This window comes from Octopus sinensis, linkage group LG15 (genome assembly GCF_006345805.1).
Source record: "Octopus sinensis linkage group LG15, ASM634580v1, whole genome shotgun sequence".
Lineage (NCBI taxonomy): Eukaryota > Metazoa > Mollusca > Cephalopoda > Octopoda > Octopodidae > Octopus > Octopus sinensis.
Genome location: NC_043011.1, coordinates 21,518,428 through 21,541,130, shown reverse-complemented (window position 1 = coordinate 21,541,130; position 22,703 = coordinate 21,518,428). Strand labels below are relative to the sequence as shown.

The following is a 22,703-nucleotide window of genomic DNA, read 5'->3' as shown; positions in this document are numbered from 1 at the left end:
TATCTACTTGTAACGCTTACTGAATGAAGTGCTAGAAAATATTAGTCCTGTTTTAACTATTCTCCCAAAAGATGGCAGGTCATGAGTTATTGGAGATAATTAGTGTTGTGGGTAGCCTGAATGAGTTCAGCGGATGAAATACACTTCAGAATTGGGAGAGATAATAAATTGGAAGAGCAGAAATATATGCTCGCCGATATGATAACTTACATACAAGCTAACACGCATATGTAATACACACGTATAAATGCATATATATTTCTTTATTGGCCACAATGGGCTAAACATAGAGGGGACAAACAAGGACAGACAAATGGATTAAGTCGATTACATCGACCCCAGTGCGTAATTGGTACTTAATTTATCGACCCCGAAAGGATGAAAGGCAAAGTCGACCTCGGCGGAATTTGAACTCAGAACGTAATGACAGACGAAATACCTATTTCTTTATTACCCACAAGGGGCTAAACATAGAAGGGACAAACAAGGACAGACATAGGTATTAGGTCGATTATATCGACCCCAGTGCGTAACTGGTACTTAATTTATCGACCCTGAAAGGATGAAAGGTAAAGTCAACCTCGGCGGAATTTGAACTCAGAACGTAACGGCAGACGAAATACGGCTAAGCATTTCGCCCGACGTGCTAACGTTTCTGCCAGCTCGCCGCCTTACACACGTATAAATACATATACCCACGTATAGGTATGCGTGTTTTCCTTAGGGATTTTTTAAAGTTCTTAAGAGAGTACAAGCCGGTTGCTAACAAAGCGACAAGAGTTAAGAGATTTCCCAGTGTTTGTAAACATGTAGTTGAGTTGGTGTGCTCGTTGACCTGACGAGGCACGCAACCATGTGTATGCATGTTTTCAATTAAAGGATCCCAGATGGAGAAGTTTTGGAACATATTACATATTTTTACTGTGCCGCTTATTGATTAGTTTGGAGAAGGAATTTTTATGTCTGTCTGTCTGTCTGTCTGTCTGTATGTATGTATGTATGTATGTATGTATGTATGTATGTATGTAATTATGTATGATGTATGTATGTGTGTGTATGTAAGATCGTGGTTTTGATTCCTGGACCGGGTGACGCGTTGTGTTCTTGAGCAAAACACTTCATTTCACGTTGTTCCAGTCCACTAAGCTGGCAAAAATGAGTAACGCTGCGATGGACTGGCGTCCCGTCCAGCTGGGGAACACATACGCCATAGAAACCGGGAAACTGGGCCCATGAGCCTAGCTAGGCTTTAAAAGGGCGCATTTATGTATGTATGTATGTATGTATGTATGTATGTATGTATGTATGTAGGTATGTATGTATGCATGCATGTATGTATGTAAATACGTACGTACGCATGTATGTATGCATGTGTATATGTGCATGTGTGTATGTATGTATGTATGCATGTATGTATATATGTATGTATATACGTACGTACGTATACATGTATGTATGTTTGTATGCATGTGTATATGTGCTTGTGTGTATGTATGTATGTATAATTGAAAACAGAATTTAAATGTGAGTTGTTATAGGTTTCATCCCCTTATAGTGGGTCTATCTAAATCTTTCGTTTATTAAATGATATTTATCTTTCGGTGGATGGAATAATTTTTGTTTATTTTGCCAGTCACGGAAAGAGTACACCACACACACACACGCGCGCGCAAATATACATACAAACATACACGCACACATGCACACATATATGCACGATAATAAACAGGAAACGATTTCAACCAATGGAAATTATTTCATTACCGTGGTTCCGTACGTAGTAGTTGTTGATTTGAGAGTGCAGTCATATTTTTCTTACGGATCAACACAACGTTGAATTTGGCCCTCAGTGCTGGTTCATCAAAACATGGGAAAGCTTTTCGAGCATTGGTTGGCTGGAACTGCGTAGTGGCAAGATATCTGTACATAACAAACATGTAAAAAGAACATCTAAATATGATGACAATACAGAGAGAGAGAGAGAGAGAGAGAGAGAGAGAGAGAGAGAGAGAAGAGAGAGAGAGAGAGAAAGACTGACTGACAGACAAAGAGAGAGTAGTTAAGCTTGAAGCCAAAAGGAGATGAGAAGCAGTGATTTGGTCACCTTTGCCGACCCACCAGCGAGAGAGTGTTACGGTTCGGGATCGAAATACCTGGTGGTTGTTGGATTCCGTCTGATGACATCAGTTCCTCCTGACCAAAGCTTTATTCACTTTAGTGAGTGGAAAAGAAGCACCCTATAGGTGCTATCAACATATACAGACACACATATACACACATATGTATACAGAGACACATAGACACATATATGAGTGAGTGCTCACAGAAAAAAAGTGGCACTCATTTGGTAGGAGTACATATAGGATTTAATAAAAGTTTGACTCAACTCCATACCATTCAAAGTTTCATAGGGCCTTAGAACGAACCTATTTGGTCAGGTTTCCAAAGAAGAGTAAAGAGACACAGAGAACAAATAAATTCAAGAGAACTTCTTGATGATAGGCCGCCATTGTTCAACTCAGGTCCTTCTAATAATATCGAAAGTAACTGATGTCGCTTTCAGATCAATAACACCATGTGGCCTGAATAGATCAATGGAAACCTATCACCTGGAATTAGTGTCATATTTTCCTCTAGATGCCTGACGAGATAGGTTCGATCTATGAGTCTACGAAACTTTAAGTTGTACAGAGCTAAATCAAAATGTTACATATATACATATATATATAGGTTATAAAATGAGATAGGGGTTGAAAATTCAACCCACCATGGGATTAATTCTCTGAAGAGGCCGTGGGGCATCCTTGTTAATGCCTCATTTATACCTGCCTTTATGGCTTAGAGGTTAAATGAGGTATGACTGCCCTCACTGCCGAAACAGCTGTCAGTTTTGATTTAATTGCATATTATATTTGAAATTTTTTACTTATATCTCTTTATCTTTTTACTATTACTGTATATCTCATTTTGTATAATGCCTTTACTCATATGTAATGGTGTATTAAGTATTGATTGGGTATCATCGGATAGTTGATGTTTTATTGATTTAAGTATGTTTCTCCATTCTCTAATTTTGTACATATATATATATATATATATATATATATATGTGGTGTGTGTGTGTGTGTGTGTGTGTGTGTGGTGTGTGTGTGTGTGTGTGAGTGTGTGTGTGCATGTGTATTCATATATATATATATAGGGAGAAAGAGAGAGAGAGAGAGAAAGAGAGAGAGAGAGAAAGAGAGAGAGAGAAAGAGAGAGAAAGAATGCATAATGAATGTTACATACATTGTTTCGTTATTATATTCATATGAACTGAAATAAAATCCCTTGAGATCGGGAAGGAGTGACCCTTTGAATTGTATCACTATTTTATAACGATGTCCAGCCTCCAACTCTTCATTTAGGTAAACAACGAGGAATTCTTTCTCTTTGTTTTCTTCGAAGTTTCTCACTGTAATAGCTTTGTTTCTCCCCAGTTCTTTCACCTACAACAACACAAAGAGTTGGTTAATTTTTGTTTCAATTACAGTTTCTGATCGTAAGTTAAATCATGGATAAATGAATAAAGCCTGTATTGATGCAGCCAGTGTTGAGCTTGAATAATTTCTGGTCAATGTTTGCTGGAAAAAAGAGCTTGGAGAAGGAGATAGGGCTTGGTTCAAATGTTTGCAATTGAGTAAATTCAACTAAAAGTATCCTTGCCATGTAGTGGTGCTACATTGGGAAGATTGGTAAGATTAGACAATTATATAAATGTATTTTTAAATTCAATTTCGTAGTAAATGACGTGGAGTCTACCGCCTACCAAATCCACTCTCAAGATTTTGGTCGGCCCGAGGCTATAGCAGAAGACACTTGCTCAAGGTGCCACGCAGTGAGACTGAACCCAGGATCATGTGATTACGAAGCAAACTTCTTACTACACAGCCGCGCCTGCGCTTATTGTTAAATATTTTGATTTTTTTTTTGAGCAGGCAAAGCAAAAATGCTTGTGCATTTCAGAACAGAAATGGACACAGAGATGACCATGCCTTTTCCAAGGGCATTAGTGATGCTTGTGAAATGAAATAGTTTCCTCTGTCTCACTTGCATTAGCAGCACTCGTTCCAATTAATTGTTCAATAGCAATAGTTTTACGAGAATAGCAATACAAAAATAGCCGAAGTTCGGCGGAAAATAAAAAGCAAAACTGTTTTATATACGAGGTTGTGCTGAAATGTTCCTGGTTTTCGGTAAAAGAAAATAATAAGATCAGTTAATTATGATTTCATTCAACATATTCCCCTCTCAGATTCACATGCTTCAATTTTTCTAAGACTTGGTTTCCAACCAGGCCTTTCGCAAGATCCTTAAAGGCAGGACTTTTCAGCACCCCCCTCGTATATGTTTTATCCTTTACTCGTCTCAGTAATTTGACAGTGGCTATGCTGGAGCACCTCCTAGAAGGGTTTAGTCAAAGAAATCAATCCCAGTACTTGCTTAAAAGTCTGATACTTATTCTATCGGTCCCTTTTGCCGTCCAGCTAAGATACGGGGGCGTAAACAAACCACCACTGGCTTGTTAGGTGGTGGTTGGGGACAAACACAAACACAAATACATGCAAAACATCCTGATAGAATAAGTACCAAACTTAAAAAAGATAACTATTGGGGTCAATTTGTATTTGTTTGACTAAAAACCCTTCAAGGCGGTGCACCAGCATGGCTGTAGTCCAGTGCCTGAAACAATTAAAAAATAAAATAGTTACGAATACTGAATACGAAAATGACTCACAATGATATTGTCGAAGATTTCCAGTTTGACGATATGTAAGGTGACGTTGCTAGTTGAATTCTGGCATAAGAATCGGATGTCAACCTTCCCTTTGAATGTGAAGTTTGAAGGATTACCAGAGTAAATGTTTGGCTTCATTTCCAGATTGTACACCTGGGGAACAAGGGACTTGGGTAACCTCACATCAACGGACTGTTTTATTTTTCTGGAAGATACACGCATTAACAGATGTTAAGTAAATAAATAAATAGAGACGTTTGAAACTGTTTAACATAGATTACAAATTACAGAATAGTTAGATGCCCTTGTTCAAGATAATACAACAACTCGCTCCGAAACAGAGGTCAAGTAAAGTAACATGTTTAGCTATTCAGCTGTCGCAATATCTGAGGTACGAATGCATGCATGCGCACATACATTCATATGTTAACAACAGTTTAACTTAGTTCCACTATGAAATTTCATGGACGTAAATTTGTTTGTCGAAGTCATCAGATGTCTAAGGCCCAAGATATATATATAGCTTCCAATGTCTTGAACTTCAGCAAAAAGTACTCTATAAATATTATTATTTAAAGGTCACAATACATGCGTTTAAACGCTACTAATAGTTGCAGTTAGTCTCTCAAACATAGCAGATGTAATACTCCTCTGCCTTCTTTAATTTCCTCCCTTTCTGAAGAAGGAATCTGTACGAAACGTTGGATAATCCAACATCCGCGGCAATTTTACCGTATTCTTTCTGTATTGTACTCGAATAATACGAGTCTTGCCGACGCAGACCATTCCCCCTATCTCCTTTGATTTTTGCCATACACACACACACACACACACACGCACACATACACACGCGCGCGCGCGCGCACACACACACACACACACACACACACACACACACACACACACACACACACACACACACACACACACACACACGCGCGCACACAAATACATATACTAATGTATATGCTTTGTGTATTTCCCGGTGGCTGCAATAGCTTGGCGGAGTATCTATACTCTCAAACCGCTGGCTGTAATATACCTGAGACATGGACAGGCGAGATAACTCACCTTCAATCCCATTTTGGAGTAATGGACCCGCCTATGTATGTATGTATGTATGTATGTATGTATGTATGTATGTATGTATGTATGTGTGTGTGTATGTATGTATATATTTTGATATTTCGCTTAGGCATAGAGATAGACACACACACACACTCTCACACACACACACTCTCACACACACACATTTAAATGATAGGCTATAAGTAGATTTAGCTGTTATTTCTAGCTGTTACGACAATTACACAGAGGTTCCCACATTTTCTAGTATCGATGCGTAAGGACACCTGTATGAATTACCTGGTATTTGTGTTCTTCAACCATTCTTTTACTGGCTTAAAGTTCTTCTTCATCCACTTGATGTTGGTTTTAGTTTCTTCTATTGCTTGCTGATAGGCTCTTTTTGATGACCCCAAGTCCCCTTGTGAAGCCACGAATGCCTCCAGCTGCGATATAAATCAAACACTTATATCATTTATATAACATTACTTGAAACAGAAAACATTCAATACAAGATAAGATTGTCAAACGGCACACAACTGAACGGTACGGGAGATAAAAGAGAAAGTGTAGTTTCCAAGTATGTGATAGCACCAACCACCCTAAGGCTTCTTCCCAAATAGAGCCAAGATAATATGAACTTGTACTTCAGTCGACACTGTAGCTGCAACAACAACAACAACAACAACAACAACAACAACAACAACAACAACAACTGAATCAACAACTGCAACAGTAACAGCAACAACGGAAACAGCAATACCTATACATACACCTCAACTTCACAATTGTCCGAAAAGATTGTTGAGTTGATGGAATATGTAAAACGAATATCAAAACACATACAAACAACTATACAAACATGGCTATCGAGCAAGTCCCCACCTCCCAGAAGGCGGCAGCCAGTAGAATTCTAACGTGGCCCAGGCTAGAAAAGCATATTTGCTGTTGAAGCTCCTATATAACGAGGGGATTTCAAAAGTGAAAGTAGCTTGCGCAGTGATGTATGAGACCTTTGGGGAACCCCGAAACCCAGGTTGTCCAGTTGTCTCTGATGTGATGTAAGTGACCATCTCCATTTAACCTCCGCTTGACACGTCAATATTAAGAGTTGGTTACATAAGTGTACGGGGCCGATGGTTAGCTGGCAGAAACGTTAGCGCGCCGGGCGAAATACTTATTGGTATTTCCTCTGCCGCTACGTTCTGAGTTCAAATTCCGCCGAGGTCGACTTTGCCTTTCATCCTTTCGGGGTCGATTAAATAAGTACCAGTTACACACTGGGGGTCGATATAATCAACTTAATCCGTTTGTCTGTCCTTGTTTGTCCTCTCTGTGTTTAGCCCCTTGTGGTAGTATAGAAAAAGGTTAGCTGCAAATCAAAGTTGCTTGTTTAATAGCCTCAGCTCACTGGATTTAGACGTAATAGCCATTAACGCAATCAGGTTTTCCGGGACTCACACATTCGCACTCCTTTTTAACGACTATGAAATGTACACAGCTTTCAGTTACACATACACGCGCACACACACATGTACACACTCACTCACGCGCAACCCTGAAGATGTATGTGAGTGAGTATAGATAGGTAAAAATACACATACGCACACATGTACGCACGTATACATAATATATATATACATGCATTTATAATATATGTATGTGTGTGTGCACGTGGGTGCGTATGAGTGTGTGTGTTTGTGTTTTTCAGGTCTGACAGAGTAACATGGTCTCTTCTAAAAGTGATGATAATGATATATATATATATATATATATATATATATATGGTAATCCATAAGTTCTGTCTGATTTTACCTTTTTTAAAATTGAATGAAATTTAATAGCATTTTAGAATGTCTAATGGAATTTAAAATTATTTTTATGCATTTGTGTACATTCAAACTAATTAAATATTATTTTACAGAATAATAGAATTAAATTTCTTTGATTAAAACCCTTTCTAACATGGAAGTATCCAAAGCGCATTTAAGGCACATAATGCTTTATGAGTACAAAAAAGGAAACTCTGCAGCGGAAGCGGCTAGAACCATACACTCAGTTTATGGGAAAGAATGCTTGAATGAAAGAACTTGCAAAAGATGGTTTGCAAAATTCAGAAGTGGAGAGTTCAGCCTTGAAGATGAAGATCGAACAGGGCGTTCAGTTGAGTTTGATGATAAGCTCTTTGAAGCACTACTTGAAGAAAATCCTGCATTATCAGTTGAAGAATTGGCAATACAGATTAGTTCAAACCATACAACAGTTCATCGTCATCTTCAACAACTTGGAAAGGTTCCTAAACTTGGAAAATGGGTGCCTCATGAATTGTCCGAAAGCAACCGCAAATCCCGAGTTGACATCTGCTCTTCTCTCCATTCTCGCGAATTCATTTCACCCTTTTTGGATAAACTTGACTGGTGACGAAAAATGGATCTTCTATCGAAATGTTATATATATATATATATATATATACATATATTTATATAAATGTCTTGCAAACAACTTGCACATGCAAGTGCTACCAGTCGAGAACTCCGCATACCGGAAGCTAGCAAGTATATAGGGTCATCAGGAGAGATTGCGCGCCGTTTCGGGGCCTTTCTCTCGAGGCCCCGCTTGCTAGATCAACTGGTTATTAAATATAGCCCAATATTTCTCTAGCCATTGCTCATCGTCTCTTTTTAACCAAATCCAGAGGATAGCATTCTCCACTGTAGTTTGGATATCGGTCACACACATATATACTTATATACACATAACACACAAATACAGATTTTGGTAGTAAACATTGCCATGTAATCAATCTTATGATACATTCTTCAAAGTTTCAATCCGTATTCGAACGATCAAATAACTCCTGGCTGACTGTAACTCGGTTCTCCTTTTGCTCACACTTTTTCTTTGCGGCAGCACCACGCATTTGCAATTTCGCTTTTAAAATCATGCGCTTAGTGATTAGAAAAGACACACAAAATGCCGCTAAGCATTTTGCCTGGCGTGCTAAAAATTCTGCCAGTTTGCCGCCTTATTTTCACTTATAATATTGTGAACAGTTCATGTAGCTCTCTCCACAGATTTGTTACAACATCAGAAAATTTTCTGCAAAAGCTTGCCAAATTTGAAATAGTATTTTTTCAGACACGAGTTGCTCTTCCAGATCCTTCATTATTCATCTTGCAATAAATTTCCAAATACACTAGAGATATGTTAATTCTAGCATGGAGATCGATGACGAACTGACGTGATGTGACAATCACCAATACATATAACACTGAAGTCGCGAGTACGTTGTCACGACTGGTTGGCGCGGCTCGTTGGCGCAGCTCATTGGCACGGCGTTTAAAAAGCCCCGGTTGTACAGCTTTTTTATGCGTCACTAATATCTTTGTAAATAGTAAACCTCGTGGTGAGCACTTAGGCAATTAAAGTTACTAACATCCTGATTTTGCTTCTATAGTATACATTTAAAAGTACCGGACACACACACGCACGCAAATTTATTTACACACACAAACACACACACGCATACATACATACATACATTTATATATATATATATATATATATATATATATATATATATATATATATATATATATTATATATATATATATGCATATACATACATTTATAAACATACACATAATCACGAAGAAATATATACTTAAGCAGACATACATACACATACAGGCACATACCTAATGTTAATAGGTTAATAGAATATATTGTTTCGTGTCAGTTATCTGTCGAAAAACGTATTTCCCTCCTAAATAGGAGGCTAAGCTATCACAGCTTTTGCACATGGCGATGTTTTATGCAAGCTAATGAAATATTCGTCTGTAATTCAGCATCCTTGTCGTCTTCTTAAGCAGCAGACTATAGCAATCCCAAGGAAGTAGAAGTATCTATTTACATCGTGATTTGCTGCGCCATTGAGAGATAGATAAGAGAGTCATTGCAAGGGCATTGTCATCATCGGCGAAATTCAAGCTCAGAATGGTGATGCATGGAAATTGATAATGTAAAGCACTGGTTCCCAACCTTTTAGCGTCACGACACATTTTGGCAAATTAGTAATCCTCTCTCTACACGCTCTTTTTTTTTTTTTTGAGATATTTAAGCAAAAATAATTTTCTAAAAAAAAACTATATCAACATTCGTAAACTTTCATGGGAAAATATTACACGGGTTTTGTTTGCAGTCAGTGTCTTTGGCTTATTGTATAATAAACATTCTCTTTTTTTAACTCTTTTTACTTGTTTCAGTCATTTGACTGTGGCCATGCTGGAGCACCGCCTTTAGTCGAGCAAACCGACCCCAGGACTTATTCTTTGTAAGTCTAGTACTTATTCTATCGGGCTCGTTTGCCGAACCGCTAAGTGACGGCGGACGTAAACACACCAACATCGGCTGTCAAGCGATGTTGGGGGGACAAACACAGACACACAGACATATACACACGCATATATATATATATATATATATATACATACATATATACGACGGGCTTCTTCCAGTTTCCGTCTACTAAATCCACTCACAAGGCTTTGGTTGGCCCAAGGCTATAGTAGAAGACACCTACCCAAGATGCCACGCAGTGGGACTGAACCCGGAACCATGTGGTTGGTAAGCTAGCTACTTACCACACAGCCACTCCTACGCCATATTCATGAACATTTTACTTTTCATGAAATATTTCAAAAGTAAAAATGTTTAGCCTTCGCAACCCTTTTAGAATTATACTGTGATGCAGTATGGATCACGATTTCTAAGTTGGGAATAGTCGCTCGTTTTTATCTTTTATTTGTTTGAGTTGTTGGACTGCAGCCAAGCTAGAACATCACCTTGAAAGGTTTTAGTCGAACGAATGGACTCCAGCGCTTATTTTTGAAGCCGGATACCATCTATAGGCCTCTTTTGCCGAATCACTTAGTCACGGGGACGTAAACAAACCGTTACCAATTGTCAAACAGTAGCTGTGGACAAGGACAAACACAGAAACACGCACGCACACGCATATACGCAACGGGCTTCTTTCAGTTTCTGTCTACTACATCCATTCACAAGGCTTTGGTTGGCCCGAGGCAATAGAAGAAGATACTTGCTCAAGGTGCCACAAACCTTCTTGTAAATTCTTAAATATCAGTGGCACAGCTCCCACCCTTTGAGATCATATAACAAAGCAGGAGTGGGTTTTAGGTGGACCGCAGATTACAAATGTGCCAGAGATTTCGGACCATTTTTTTTAAGAATATTTTTTTTAGATGTAACGTATATTTGTAGGTCAATGAACAGTTAGCGCGTTTAGACATTCTTTTGTGTCATGATTTCTTTAATATTTGCTTATATAATCATTAATAGTTATCGCCATATTAATATGGCATTCTTATAGATATAAGAATAATCGCTGCCATGGTCAGCTCCATGAGGCCACCGCCATCAAGATAGCTATTGATACACGATCTGTATCCATTATAACCTTCGAACAAGGGAGGTCAGCCGCTTCACACTGCCAGTCCGACAGCTATCTTATGGCGGTGGCCTCATGGAGCTGACCATGGCAGCGATTATTCTTATATCTATAAGAATGCCATATTAATATGGCGATAACTATTAATTTCCAGTAAACGCTGTCGTAATCTCTTTTATAGAGACTTAATAATTTTAATATTTCTATTATATAATCATTGCCAGTGATAAAAATGGCAGGAAAGGTGGGGAGATCTTGTAAGTAAAATATGATATAATATACATTTGGGCATGGCCCAAATGTAAAAATATATAAGTGGACCATCACAAAAAGGTATAGTTGAACCATGTAGTAAAGAAACATTTCCTTAGTCGCAATGTTTGTATGATAATTGCCAATAAAAGCCAATTTTTGATGAATTACCGTATATTGTATTTATCAACCCAAACAGGATTTGAACTCAACAAACCTTTAATAATAATTTATCCTGTTCTTTCCCCTGTACCGCTTTCAACATTAAAAATTGGATCGAAGTTATTACATTTAAGCTGTATTGTTTTTTTTTCCTTTAGAATATTCTAATACAAATCATAAAGAAGCTATTACCTACCTGCTTCAGTTGATGTTCCGTGTTAAAGGAATATGTCACAAGAGGGAAGAGATAAGAAACCGGGAATAAGTTTTCATGGCTGAAATATTAAAATAAAGTGTAGTTTGACATTTTGGATTAACTTGTGGATCAACTTCAGTTCTGTTCGCCTGTCCATCCGTCCGTCCGTCCGTCCGTCCGTCTGTCCTCCCTTCCTTCCTTCCTTCTGTTTAATTTCGTACGAGATTTAATATGGCTCCACTGTGAGCATTGAACGAACAGCATGTCATGTCAGTTAGTTCGAAGCACAATAACTGGCAGACATTCATTTTGTTTCTTATATGATTGTTATTGTTTTATCTCCCTAAGTAGGACACATCCTAGTTTAAGTCCCCTATCTAGGATACATCATGCACATAGGCGCAATCCAAATATTAATTGCTCTAGGCGTTTCACGAAGACCATATTGTTCACTCTCCACAATATGCAGTGGTTTATTGTATAGGATACAGTGAGACAACAGTCCGAGCAAGTTTAACCACTGATCTGTTTTCATTGTATGCCTGTTGTTGTTTAGCTCCAGCGTAGCTATGACTGATCCAACCCATGATCAAAGGTGTTCCAACGATGGTCATCCTATCATTTTTAAGAGGGAAGCACTATATATCTAGAACTACACCATCGAATGTATAGTCTTCCTTTTCCCCGCCTGTCGGTTGGGTGTAATTTAAATAAAACATTTGACGCTTTTCCTTTTAGATCGACTTGCGAAGCAGGTTTTGATTTGGTTCGTGAATCATAATTGCTCTGCAACTACCGTTAGTGTTGCACATCCGTCCATCCATCCATCCATCTATTATGTATGCATGCATTTACTTGAAACCACAATTAGAGGAAGGCAAAACTGCTATTGAATGTTGAGTAACGAATCAACTTACCTTGACTTATTTGATCCCAATCTAGATTGAACGAAGTCCCAAGCCAATAACTGACCAATCGAATTTCTTGATACGTAAATGAACGGAGCCACAGCGTCCTGTCTTCGTATTTCTTTGGAATCTAATGTTCTTTCTAAAAACCTGTGAAAACAACATTCCAGAGTATAATATTAGGGATATGTTAATAAAACACTCAAAAACATATATAACGCAGCATGGATTTATTATCAAGTTGACAGAGAGAAATAAAGATTTTTTTTGTTTGTATAAAGAATATTTAGAAGATTTATTATCATTATTTTCGCCTTTAGGGGAATTACCTTGTTCTTTTCGCTGTTAATCTTCTTTGATAATAGAACATTGAAAAGGTCTAAAAGCATAAATTCTCTCTTTTTTTGTTTGTTCGTTTGTCATAGAATGAAAACTATAGACTATTTGGTTTTATTGAAGTGTAAATATAAGAAGCCATTTCAGAGAAATGCATGCGACAAAGTTAAAGAATTTATGATTTTTGTTACAATATCTATATACACTTAATTTCCTTGGATCTTTTCGGTTTGAACGGCAGTTTTTTCTAGCGGTGTCATATGAAATTGTCACCCATAATTATGACCCTAGTATCGATCTATTGCATTTCAATCTGTTTTAGGGTTAGGGTTAGGGGTGTAAATAAACCCAATCTGTTTCTTAAACGAGGGACATATTCATACGGTACAGAATGTTTACCTCAATGGACGTCACTGATTGGTTGAAGAAAAAATCAACAAATATCTTACAAACCATAGAATTTTCTCAATAAAACCAAAAGAAAATGATGTTTTATAAACACATTATACCAGTATACGAAGTTTAACATTTTTTAGTTACCTAGAAATTATGTTAAAAACTGCCGTTCAAACCGAAAAGATCCATTTTCTTTTCCATAGTGCAAACAGAGGTATCTTATTCTGAATGTTTCTTGTGATATTTATGTGTGTGTGTGTGCGCGCTTGTACGTGTGTGCGCGCGCGTGTGTGCGTGCGCGCGCGTTTCTCCTTGTTTTGATGTTACGCGATATAAATGAGTATCACAATCATGTGAGTGGTGTCCGTCGTTTTCAGTCCTCTGTGAAAACATGTCCGACTAGGGGAAAACATTACTTGCTCGCAATCACACAAGGATTGACGACAGGAAGGGTATCCGGCTGTAGAAAATCTGTCTCAACAAATTTTGTCTGATTCATGCAAGCATGGAAAAATGGACATTATACAGATGACGATCATGATTCTTCCACAGTAAGTAGCCAAATACCATGTGCAAAGATTTTAAGACTAGATCAAATGCAGAATTCTGTGGGATGGCAATTTGTTAATATTATTTTATTTGTCATTAAGGTTTATGGTGGAAAGAAATGTTTCTCTATCAATTCAACTGCTGTATTAGCAGTTAAGCTGATGCAGAATCTATTTTCGATTTGTTTAACTTTTGTTAGAAAGCCTGTTTATAAGTCTGTCTTATTACTGATGAGACTTACCTGCTTAATATCCACGGTTCCTGCGAACAAGACATTGCTCGAAGTAAACGATCTTTCTCGCTAGCCATATTGGACTTCTTATACTGTTCATAGGCAAAGTCCCATTCTTGAGCGCCTCCTTTACGTAGGGCATTGCAGTAGACAATTAACCGAAGATTCGGATCGATTCTTGAGAGATAAATGAAAAAGAATATTTATAAAATTACCTGAATTAAATTCATGTTTATATTTTATTGGCAGTCAAGCTAAAAAAGACAAACAAACAAAAGGATAATCATCGTCCCCGAGTCATATAAGCTCAGTGGGCCAGTTTCTGGTTTCCCCACCTGGACGGGATGCTAGTCCGTCACATGATTATTCATATTAGCCAGCTGTGTAGACGTGAAATGAAGTGTTTTGCTCAAGAACACAACGCATTAGCCGGTTCAGGAATCGAAACCGCAATCTTACGATCATGAGACCAACACTCTAAACACTAAGTCACGCGTCTCCGCTGGCAGTCAAGCTGATGAATTCAAAATTATTAATGCTTTAAACAGGTAAGATATTGTATTAAATAAATCTGATTATATTTCAGAGATCAACATGCATTTAAAGTTTACAGATGATGTACGATGGTTTAAGGTCCAACACCCACCTGCTCACAGTGAGCCTATGAAGCAAATAAGAAATGCCTAGAAATATTAATACTGTGATTAGGTGTAACGCAACAGGTAAGTCCTGGTAGACTAAATAGCATGTATTGGACGCCACTCCAGTGACATCGATAGTATACTAATGATAATAATCTGTGTATGTTCCTATTTTGCTGAATTGGATGGTATATATGGCACGGTTATGCCTCTCTTCTGCTGCAAAAAAACAATTTCGTTTTACTACTCCTGTCAGTTATTTTCCAAATGCTTCATCCATTGTAGAAACCGACACCATACTTTCTTTGTTTTCTCTCCCCTTTTTCCTCTGTTTTCTTTTTTTTTTATGTAGTACAGTTTGAAATGATAAAATCCTTATTTTCTCAGCACGAAAATTAATTAACCTGCTTCTATGTTTATTTTTTGTTGCCAGTTTTATTTTTATTCCAGATTTTTTTCTTTTGTATAACCTTGACAAAGCCAGAAGCTACGTGACCATCTGACAGAATTTTGTTGTCATACCATTACTATATCGTTTTCTCATCGCCCAATTATTCAGTATCACTCTAATAATATTATCTCATGACTGAAAGATATTAACCAAACATTGCAGATGGGTAACATGGAAGAAGAGACTTAATTAACAAAACTCACCGATTGCGGTCGGGTCTCTCCATCCACAAATGAAATTGTCGAGTAGCTTCTTCAGCACAGCCTTTCACATTGTAGTGGCAAGCTAATCTAATAATCATTGTACGCATAATTCTGTAAAATTAAAATTTAATGAAAATTTCTGAAATCAAATAATTTGTAAAGCATTATTTTCATTTTTAATTCTAAAAATTCTCGCTTCTCCCCGTTTTTCTTTTCCCTTCATTCACATCTCTGTTTGTTTGTTTGTTTGTTTGTTTCTTTCTTTCTTTCTTTCTCTGACTCAGATTAATTATAAAAACAGAAGATGCTTACTAACAACATACTGTTCTGTACCTTATTACGCCGCGGGTCATAATACAAGAATTGGTCGAAGAAGAGAGCACATAAAAAAATTGATTACACTGACACATTATCTTCCGCATAGCGAAAAAGTTTTAACCTAGCGCTTCTAGCTAAAGTAATCACTCGTATATTATAGAGTGTCTCGCTACTTATAACGATAAACTGTAATCTTAGATAATATCTATTTAAAGCTTCAAAAGCCAGGTCAGTGAGAGACATCTTTATCGTGGACACAAGAAAGCAACAGTGACTGAAGACAAACTGTCAGATCAGCTATAGATACTCCAGCAGATTATAAATTCAACCGACTGTAAGTTTGAAATTTGCTTTGTTGCTGTCCAAAATATTACAATAGTAAAGTAATATGTCATAAGAGCAGTGGATATATTCAAAGAAAAACCAAGGAACATTGTTTTTCTTCTATTAGTTTTAGTTTTCACCTGAAGGATAGCATTCTCCTCAGTCAACCACTCAATCTAAGACTTAGTGAAGATGTAATTAATTATATTGTCATTGGCGTTATAAATTAGTACTTTCACAGAAAATTATTATAAATAAACCAACGATAACGAACTTACGAAGACTGACGACATATTTAATGAAATAACTGTATGCACCAGTCAAGCTCTCCCTATGGGGTTATTGCATTGCTTTCAAAATTCCGAACTCCAACATTTCACTAATCTAAATGAAAAGTACTGTCATCTTTGGGCTAGCATCTCCTCTGGGTGTCTCAGCTTTCTTGATCGAATTCAGACTGGAGTTGTTAACATAGCAAGTCATTTTCTTTTTATTAGAATGGAGTCTTTGGTTTATCGTTGAAATCTATCTTCGTTGCATTTGTTCCACAAGTGTTGCCACATTACGTGCATATTGTTGAGCAGATTCCGTCGATTTAAGAAAATAATCACCTGACGGAATGTTCTGGATTCCTCTATGTAGAACAGCTAAATTTTAGACTTCTTCACACGATGACTACAGCGATTCTACAAAATCCTTCTTAGGTTACAATATATTTTGCGTGTCAAAGAAATGATAACCGAACTAACCAACAAAACTAACTTTTAATAGATGTGTTGTCATTCCCGTTTCAAATATGCATGTGGCACGTTTGGCCTCGTAAATAAGCCATTCGCTGTATTTTGTCATGGAGAAAATTTCTCGCTGTAGACAAATAGTGTTAAACACCTATATAAGTTCGCAGCGCCATATATAACACACTAGTGAATGTGTGTATGTGTGTGTGTTCGCACGCGCAGATGTGATATGTATTTCCTCTACATGGACGCAGCATGGCTAAATGGTTAGGAAATTTGCTTTATAGTGGCGGGTTCGATCCCACTGCTTGGAATTTCGGTCCTACTTAAGCTTGGCGAGTGAAATCAAAATACACAGAAAACTATTTGGGAACCCGTCGTGTTGTGCCTGTAATTAAAAAGCACAGACTGTGTGACGTTGATTCTGTTCGAAGATTACGTTTAGGGTACATTTGTATGTGGAATGTTCATTCTATGAGAAGGTAACTCGAACACGCGAATAACAACCGATCAAAAAGCGAGTAAAACAGGTAGCCTGTATTATGCTTATATAGTCATGAGCGGCATAGATAATCTCTCGGCGTCACCGAATTTGGCCTAGCAGAACATAGAGGATATAACAACTGGACTGCATCAGTACTCGGTTGGTATTCACCTTCAGCTGAGCAGGCTGGAGCAATGTGCAATCTTGCTCGAAGACATAATGTTTTGCCTTCCTTGAGAATTGGAACTGACGACCTTAGGATCGTGAGCTCAACATTCCTTACCACTCGGTCACGTGGTTTCTGCAACAAAAACGAACACACTTCGTCAAAACTGACAGCGATAATTTATTTATTTATTTATTATTTATTTATTTATCTATTTATACATTCACTTCGAGCTGAGCTGGTCGGAAATATTAAACGATACCTTGCAATAATTACCAACAATATAGAGCAACATCATCAACAACATGAACTACTACTATACTACTACTACTACTACTACTACTACTACTACTACTACTACTACTACTACTACTACTACTACTACTACTACGACGACGACGACGACGACGACGACGACGACGACGACGACGACGACGTTACAACCGCAATTACAACGAAATATTCTTCCCCCCGCCACTCCGCCAGTAAAAGCATAAAATAGATTAAAAAAGAAAAAAATTCTAATAAACGGACCCTACTTAAAAAATTGCAAATAAATAAAAAGGAAACAAAAATAGAAGTAAAAATACAGAAAGCGAGGAGAAAAGAAGAGAGAGAGAGAGAGAGAGAGAGAGAGAGAGGGAGAGGGAGAGAGAGAGGAGAGAGAGAGGGAAAAACGGTTATTTTTGTTCCAATTAATATGAGAACGAACTCACGTTTCAGTGTGTTCGGTGCCTGAATTATCCCAGCCAATGCGATGATAATGTCCCGTTACCAATCTCTGTATGAATAACTGCAATATAGAAAGCAAACAAAATGTGTTTTCTTCAGATAACTTTTGTTTGTATCAAAAGGGTTACGCATATACATACACGGATACTTGTATATACATACAACATATATTATGTATGTATGTATGTATGTATGTATGTATGTATGTATGTATGTATGTATGTATGTATGTATGTATGTATGTGGTATGTATGTAATAATAATAATAATAATAATAATAATAATTATTATTATTGTAAATGCCCTGATGCAGTACCAGGCAGTGACTTTCGTGGCTTCTGTTCTTAACTGATTGGAAGTGTTATCATGTACATTGTTTTGTCTTGGTATAAAAGATGGGCTACAGCTCAATACCACAGATTTGCTTGTCAGTTGTTTGACCTTAACCAGTTGAGCATGTCCCTTAGTGGCTGACGATATGTGCATCTCTGATCACGAGCAGACGTAGTGGGGGAGCATCATAGCCATGTGTTGAGAGGGATTCTTTGGGATTTGAATAATTCACCTCTGGAAACATGGGTGTTTCGTTCAACATCCTTAAACAACCTTTATTCAGGGACCTTTTGAGCGGGATGTGTTACTCGATCAGAAGAAAATTCTAACTGGGCCCCATCTACAAGGTCATGTGCTGTTTATCTTGATATGAGATCACCATGTCGCGCTCATATGATTGTAATGCATGTGCCTAGTGTACCCTTATCAGACAGGTAGTCATGATGGGTATACTGGGCTTCGTATATTTTACCCCAGTGTCACTTTGATGGCATGCACTGCTCTCTCACTCAATAATAATAATAATAATAATAATAATAATAATAATAATAATAATAATAATAATGATGGTTGATGCATGTGCCTGGTGTACCCTTATCAGACGGGTAGTCATGATGGGTATACTGGGCTTCATATATTTTACCCCCAGTGTCACTTTGATAGCATGCACTGCTCTCTCACTCAATGATAATAATAATATAATGTATGTATATATAGTAAATGAGAGACGTAAGATGGAAGATACGCGAACTCTTATTAATCACTATAATTGTTTCGACACTGCAAGCATCGATCCCTCACAGGTGGGATACTTAACTACTGGTTCAGGAGCACCCAACGGTGCAGATGTCTCTTTTCGGGTGATAAATAGATACGATTCGTTAAAATAACAGTTCTGCAATCTATCTTCTCATTTCGTGTAAAGAAAAGCAGCAAATTAAAGGATATAGCTTCATTTATATAGAAGATCAATAATAATAAAAAAATACCATAGTGTTTGAGTTATTCTGTGTTACTGCATAGTTTTGTGTTTTACCATTGAGATCAATAACAGAAACTACGAGCTATAACGTTTAAGATTACACACACACACACATACACACTTATTCATACACATACACACAGGTGTTTAGACACACGCACACACATTCCCACACACACAGACACACATATATACTCATACATACAGATATTTTGACAAACACACACACACACACACACGCATAAATACGAGTGAGCGCGCACACACACACTTCGATTGTAAATCAAAAATGAACATGATTAATATCAACTGCAGTTCGAAATATACACGTTGGTAGAGTCGTTCTTCTTTTTATTAGTTCCTCTTTTTGTCCGTATTTATTGTAGGCAAATAATGGGTTCCAAGCAGAAGTAACATGACCTTACTGGATTCTAGTTGACGGAGGAGTGCAGGCTATTTGATATTCAGAGAAGAGAAGGGCACAGATTCTTTTACGGAGGCAATACCATTGATAAGAACAATTTTTACAGATAGTGGCTGTGTGGTAAGTAGCTTGCTTACCAACCACATGGTTCCGGGTTCAGTCCCACTGCGTTGCATCTTGGGCGTCTTCTACTATAGCCTCGGGTCGACCAAAGCCTTGTGAGTGGACTTAGTAGACGAAAACTGGAAGAAGCCCGTCGTATATATGTATATATATATATATATGTGTGTGTGTGTGTGTGTGTGTGTATGTATGTTTGTGTCTGTGTTTGTCCCCCTAGCATTGTTTGACAACCGATGCTGGTGTGTTTATGTCCCCGTCAATTAGCGGTTCGGCCAAATAGACCGATAGTATAAGTACTAGGCTTACAAAGAATAAGTTCTGGGGTCGATTTGATCGACTAAAGGCAGTGCTCCAGCATGGCCGCAGTCAAATGACTGAAACAAGTAAAAGAGTAAAGACGAAAATTTATATAAAAAAGGAGACAACAACGTTGAAAACAAACCGCTCAGAAGGAGAGCATCAACTGTGGTCACTGGTATGAATCGCCAGCGAGTGGGCAAATTGATTCGTGCAAGTAGACGAGGTGTAACTGGACTGGGGTCATTGTGCCTTACAGAAGATGGTGGAAGACTTTGAGCATCGGAAAGTATGTGCAAGATGGGTAAACTGGCAGTTGGCACACGATTTGAAGAAGAGAAGGGTAGAAGTCTATGTTGATCTGTTGGAAGCGTTCGAAGCCAATGAAGACACGTTTTTCCTGATCTGGGGACAAGATATGAAACGCGACGGTATCGTTATGATGCAGAAGCGAAAGCTCAATCTACAAAATGGCATCGAACCTCTTCTCCAAGGCCTAAGTATTTCATGAGCAAGAAACAGAAAACTATGGTAACTGTTTTCTAGAATAACAAAGGCGTCATTCTCTTCGACTGAACGAGCAAAACGCCCCCCGTCCAATGGACGGTGCTGAGTTGTCAAACATTTAAACCAAATTTTCTCAAAACAACTTGTCCGACCGTCCCATAGGCCACGCCTTTGAGAAACACTGATTTAACCTAAATTTGAGACACCAGCAACAGAAGAAATAAAGATAGACTTTTTTTCTAGTTTACAAATGCACGTTCCCACGGCTTTATCGATCGCATTCTCACCTGGAATCGATTTTTGTAATTTTTTCAAGACTTATACACGCCCTGATACCGTCGGTACCTACATATCAAATTTGAGCGCAATCGGATGGAGGATGCCCGAGATCCTAGAAGACACACACACAGACAGACAGAACGGATTTTATATAATGGATGTGGCTGTTCCGCGAGATTCTCTTATGGTACTGGGAAGGTTTAGAGAAGCCATTAAGATGAAGGAACCGCACAAGAATCTGGATACGATCCATATTTACCATACCAATGCAAGACAGCGCTCATCTTTGATGGGGTGGGGGAGAAGAAACCAGGGAATTAGCAAAGTGAGTTGATCAGTAGTCCCCATTCACCATACATCTCGGTTTTGGCACCTTTCGTCAAACATCTGCTCGGATTCAACGATGGTGTAAATGCACCACTTGTGATGGAGACTATGTTGAGAAGTATCTTTTTATAGAGGAAAAGTTACATTACCATGTACAATTTGAAGGAGCTATGACAGTTAATAAATAGAAGATATGTCCACTTTTACATTAATTTCGGTCCAATATTCTTTCGCGCGCTGGTGTATATATATATATATATATATATATTATATATATAATATATATACATGCATGTGTGTGTCTATATGTATGTATGTATGTATGTATGTATGTATGTATGTATGTATTTATTGGACACCCTGTGGGATGAAAAACAAAACCCGTCAAAGGGCGGAGGAACTCTTGAGAGTCAACGGCCATCCAATAAAGGTCTTAAGGCTGTATAATGCGCGGGGACATAGAAATAATCGGACTGAATACCCGATCGCGCGGTTAAACCATTGGGAGTGAAGGACTCCTAGCCTTTGTTAGGGCATCCTTCTAGGAGAAGGTAACTCAGGTAACTGGGATAACTCCGATATAAAAACTGCGGCTCAGTGGTTACCGATGATGTTGACTTGTTCTTCTTTTCGGATTATGGCTGCTGTTGCTTAGTGAGTGGGATTGACTCAGTGCACAGCCTTTCCTCACTTTAAAAAAAGATCTTCATGCACAGGCATTGCACGATAACAACATTGATTAAGCTTCGTGCAATGGCCATACTCGATAACGAGGGGGGTAGCCACCATGTATGTATGTATGTATGTATGTATGTATGTATGTATGTATGTATGTATGTATGTATGTATGTATGTATGCCATTATTCGGTTTTATTTCAAGGTTTCTTGCCAATTGTAGAGGAGTTGGTTTCTAACCCAGATCCAAAGCTCCTTCATTGGAATTTCAACAACTTCAACAGGGCTGAGCATGTATCTGTATATATGTGCAGTATTTGGGGTCAGTGCATGTGCAGGTTTGTATGTTTTGTTTT

At 37.9% G+C, this 22,703-nt stretch overlaps 1 protein-coding gene across 1 annotated transcript in view; it reads right to left on the bottom strand.

Annotated features, from left to right (window-relative positions):
* LOC115219967 (aminopeptidase N-like) overlaps positions 1-22,703 on the bottom strand; it is a 208,417-nt gene that overhangs the window by 61,945 nt on the left and 123,769 nt on the right. The window contains 9 exon segments of the mRNA XM_029790270.2: positions 1,765-1,920; positions 3,289-3,488; positions 4,778-4,982; positions 6,143-6,288; positions 11,923-12,001; positions 12,840-12,980; positions 14,353-14,520; positions 15,639-15,749; positions 18,384-18,460. Coding sequence (XP_029646130.2) covers positions 1,765-1,920; positions 3,289-3,488; positions 4,778-4,982; positions 6,143-6,288; positions 11,923-12,001; positions 12,840-12,980; positions 14,353-14,520; positions 15,639-15,749; positions 18,384-18,460 — 1,283 coding nt within the window.